General features: G+C 29.7%; 1 protein-coding gene across 1 annotated transcript; it reads left to right on the top strand.

Annotated features, from left to right (window-relative positions):
• The first annotated feature begins 2,777 nt into the window (after positions 1–2,777).
• On the top strand, positions 2,778–3,583 carry LOC135952464 (uncharacterized). Its single transcript, XM_065502415.1, has 2 exons — positions 2,778–2,875; positions 2,951–3,583. Exons 1-2 carry the CDS (start codon positions 2,825–2,827, stop codon positions 3,521–3,523), a joined length of 624 nt encoding a protein of 207 aa, XP_065358487.1. The 5' UTR covers positions 2,778–2,824; the 3' UTR covers positions 3,524–3,583.
• Positions 3,584–4,584: the final 1,001 nt, after the last annotated feature.

The raw sequence follows: 4,584 nt of genomic DNA, 5'->3' as shown, positions 1-4,584 counted from the left end.
AAAATTAAAAAAAACTTTTTTGAAAAAAACTAAAAATAAATTTGGAAAAAAAAATTTAATTTTGTTTAAATAAAAATAGTAAGTTGGACTTACAATGTGTCAAAATCGGGAAAACAAATTTTTAATCCGAATTTTTTTTCATCAACAAATTTTGTTGCAAAAATTTTTTTTTTTAAAATTAAAAAAAATTTTTTTTTTTAATTTTAAAACAATTTGAAAAAAAAGAAAAAATTAATTTTTTAAGTATAATTTGGTGAAGGGTATATAAGATTCGGTACAGCTTCGTGTTATCGTAATGCATCCAGTTTTCATCGCCAGTAATGATTCGTTGCAAAAAATATTTTCTTTTATAGCTTTCAAACATCATTTTGGTAAATGTAAAATCGTATTTCAATGTCTCTCGGCTTCAATTCGTATGATACACATTTCTCTGCTTTTGGATGAATCCTGCTGCTCGTAAACGTTTTGAGGAGCTCCCAATGACTTTGCAAGCTCTTGTTGAGTTTTACAGTAATTTTCAAGGAGTAATGCCTCCAATTCAGGATCTTCAAACTGTCTTGCCTGGCCTGTGCGGAGCGATCTTTATCACAATGAAACTGATGTAACATATTCACCATAAGATTTGGTGAGCAATTGGTGTGATTCAGCGGCCCTTTTTTTTTTTTGCAAATTAAAAAAATTCGTTATTTACGAGGCTAAATAAACATTTCCACAATAAAGTTCAATAACTAAGTAAGAATTAATGACAGATATGTAACCTTCAAAATGACAAATGATATAAGTTATTAAAAACAAAAACTGCGTTCAAAAGTTACGCCACACGGTGGCTCATATCTCAATTTCATCCAACTTTTTGTTAACTCCGATTTCAAAAATTTTAATGCAATTCAATAGTAAACACATTGAAACTAAGGTAGCCAAAAAATTAGATAAAAATATTGTCAATTGTGTGCGTGGCATGCTCTTAAAGTCAAATATTTTATGTCATTTTATAAAAATGTGATTTTTGTAAATTTGATCAGAAGTAAATTATCATTACTCGCAAACTATTACAGATAATTGGATGATTTTTCTTTTGTTATGTTGGTAGGATAATAGTCTTTAAGAGCTGATATGATTTGTCATTGTACCGTCATTACCTGATGTGTTATTAATTTTTTTCTCAGGTACTATATTTTAGCCAAATTTGAATTTCAGTGGAGTAAAAGTGCTTAGGGTCAAAAGGGGTTAAACAAATTTTAGAACCAGGAGAAAGTCCAAAGTGTCCTCTTTAAGCCCATATATACTTGTTGACCTCTTTTGACCTGTTTGTTGAACACTTTTTTCATTTGAATGAAATTACTCCCAAATTTTTGTTCTATTTTTATTTTATTTGTTCATATGACTGGCGCAAAGTACAAGTCGCAATTTTGAAGATATTGCGATAAAATTTGGTACATAAATTTTTTTCGGCCCGAGGACGAAGACTATTGAAAATTACTGAAATCGGTCCACTATTTCACCTAGCACCCATACAAATGTTCTCCCGAAGTTATACTTTATCGCTCGTAAATGGTTAATTTATATATGTATCTACACAAATTTTGCTCCAAATAAGTTTTATATAAACTGAATTAATGTCACCTAATTTTATGATGATCGGTCCATTATTAGTCATAGCTCCCATATAACCCCCGCTTCCGAAAATCACTTTAACGAGCATAAATCTCTTAAAAATGTTGGTATAAACATAAAATTCAATAGAAATAACATTCATATAGATGTAAATCACACGACCTAATTTCATGGCGATCGGTCCATTATTAGTTATAGCTCCCATATAGGACCCGCTTCCGAAAATCATTCACGAAAATAAATTATAGTGTAGGGTATTATATAGTCGAGTTTGGCCGTTTTTATCTGCTGATAACTTTTTTAATAAGTATAGCTGATTCAAAAAACAAAAAATTAGCATTTTCATACTAAATGCTATAAAAAATTAAAAGTTTAACTTGCGCAACAACTGCTGAACCGATTTTAATGAAATTAAAACTAGAGAAAAATTCCAGAAGTTATCTGTCCGCCAATCGGTTCAAAAGTTACAGAGTTTTGGCCGATGAAAAACGAAAATGAGCCACTGTGCGCCATCTATCGTAAATCCCGCATTTTATAAAGAAACATTTCAATAGCGCAATAATGAGAATTATCTCTTAACCCTCTAGCGCGCAGGAGTACCTTAAGGCATGCATTACAAAACATCAATAATCTCAAAAAGTAATTATATTTCTTTTTTTTTTAATTTAACTGTGACTTTTGTTACAGATTTGTTAACATGCATTCTGACTTTTAGTTTTTGTTCTGTCAGCTGTAATTTTTTTTTTAAATCAAAGTTTTACTAACTTTTAGTCGCCCAATCAATTCGAAATATTTTTTATTATTTTTTTTTCAATAAAATCGTATCATAATTATAGCTTTTTACACCTAAACCGGCAACAATGCCCTGAGGCACTCTTCACCTTTTTGCAACTGGTTCCTAAACTTAATTTGCAAATTAGTTTCTGATGGCTGTTCTGAGTAATTACCTAAAATAAATTATTCGACAACTTGTTTTAGCTTTTTAAAGTTTGCGGTTAGAGGGTTAAAGATTATTAAAATTGATTTGTAGTAATAAATTATTTCGTTTGAAAAATAAACTATTTATGTTTACAATGATTTATCAATAAAATATTGATAATCTTTTTTTAGAAACGAGCTAGAGATTTTCCAAAGAAATGGGTATTTAAATGAGAAATGTTTCCAGTCATGGGTTCAGTTGATTTTAAGACGCGTAATAAGCCAAACAACAATGTTTTCATTTAACATTTTCAAAGTCTTGGCAATGTTACTGCTAGTGCAGGTTAGTGCAAATGAAAATTAAACACAACTTAAAACAAAACTTAAATATTAATAATAAATTACAAAAATTCGACAGTTGGCTTATGGAAAACCCTTAAAAGAAAACAACTTTATATTTGATGCCGACAAACATCGAAATGATACATCCCCTCAAATACAACTTTTGGTCTACACTTCCGATAATCTCGCTAACTTATCGCAACAATTTATCGCCAATGCTACCGCCGTATGCCGCAATATTTTAAAGGATGAGTCTTTTAGGGCCAACGAGACACCTGAAGTTCAATTGTTTAAAAACAATTTAACAATGTTTGTGCAAAACTATGAATCCCCCAAAGATTTGCAAACAAATTCAGATCCAATGCAGTATTTTGTTAAGACAATTACATATTATTTGGAACTACCTGAGGATAACAGGACACCAGAATCAACCTTTATCTTGGATATGTTAAACAAATATGAAATTAAAAATATGAAAGAGAATTATGTGAAGCAATTTGATGAGTTTATAGAGAAATTTAAACAAAGATTTGAAGAGACAAAAGAACATTTCGATAATAATATGTTGCAGTGGTATGAGAGATTTAAAACTTTAACTGATTTTGGAGATAGATTTCTTTTTATAATTGTTATGTTTTTTATGCGTTGAATAAAGAACTAATGCTAAAGATTGTATTTGTTTAAAAATAAAGAGAAACAAATTTACATATATTTTAAAAATACATAATTATATCCTTCTCCACCGAGTGTCAAGGGTATTTATGAGGCTATCAGCGCAAAAGTAGTGTAACCTCAAACTTACACCACTTTTGCTCTTTTATTTGTTTTTATTTTTTTTCAGCTCCATCTGCTTTTGAATACTCCACTTTATATTGATATAGTTGATAATATAAGGAATGCATGTAACACCAGAACAGCAACCAACAATAATTGTGGGTTACACCATTTTTGCACTGATGGCCACATATAACTTTTGTTATTCCGCTTGTAATTTATACAATTTTCATTTACTTTATATATAATATGTTCTGGGTCATTATTAGGGTGATCGATTCTTCAACATTTATTAGAAACCGGTTTTCAAAGCAAAAATGGTGTAACCCCAAACTTACATCATTTTTGCTCTATTACTTGTGCAAAAATGCTCCATTTGCTTTTGAATACTCCACTTTATATTGATATTGTTGATAATGTAAGGAATGTATTTAACACCAGAACAGCAACCAACAAAAATTGAGGGTTACACCATTTTTGCACTGATGGCTTGATATAATTTTGTCATTCCGTTTGTAATTTATACAATTTTCATTTACTTTATATATGTATATGTATTAGAGTGGCCCTTAATAAACGAAAGTTGGATTTTGGCCATTCTCACCCCCCCAGTTTGACGAACATTAGTAAAAAAATCATCCTGAAAAAATTTTAGGTAAATCGGTTGGGGTTAAGACAAGAGGGAAAATGCATTCTTTTTTCAGTTTTTGTACGTAATTGTAGTTCTAGTGAGACATAAAAAACAGAAATTGATCAAAAAATGTTAAAGTTATTAAAAATTCGCCAGGTCATTAACGTGTCTCATGCAATTACAACAAGAAATGTAGGAACAAAATTAACATATTTTCATAAATATTAAAATAAAAGCTCATTTTTACTTAAAATATATCCATATTTACTTGTATATGAGTTTTTGTCTTCATAGGATATCTATAA

This window comes from Calliphora vicina, chromosome 2 (genome assembly GCF_958450345.1).
Source record: "Calliphora vicina chromosome 2, idCalVici1.1, whole genome shotgun sequence".
In the NCBI taxonomy this organism is placed as follows: Eukaryota; Metazoa; Arthropoda; class Insecta; order Diptera; family Calliphoridae; genus Calliphora; species Calliphora vicina.
The sequence above is the reverse complement of the archived record's forward strand: the minus strand, read 5'-3'. Positions and strand labels throughout refer to the sequence as shown.

Coding starts and splice junctions, on each gene's coding strand:
- LOC135952464 (XM_065502415.1), top strand. CDS start 2,825: ATGTTTTCATTTAACATTTTCAAAGTCTTGGCAATGTTACTGCTAGTG. Junction 2,876..2,950: donor CAATGTTACTGCTAGTGCAG/GTTAGTGCAAAT, acceptor AAAATTCGACAG/TTGGCTTATGGAAAACCCTT.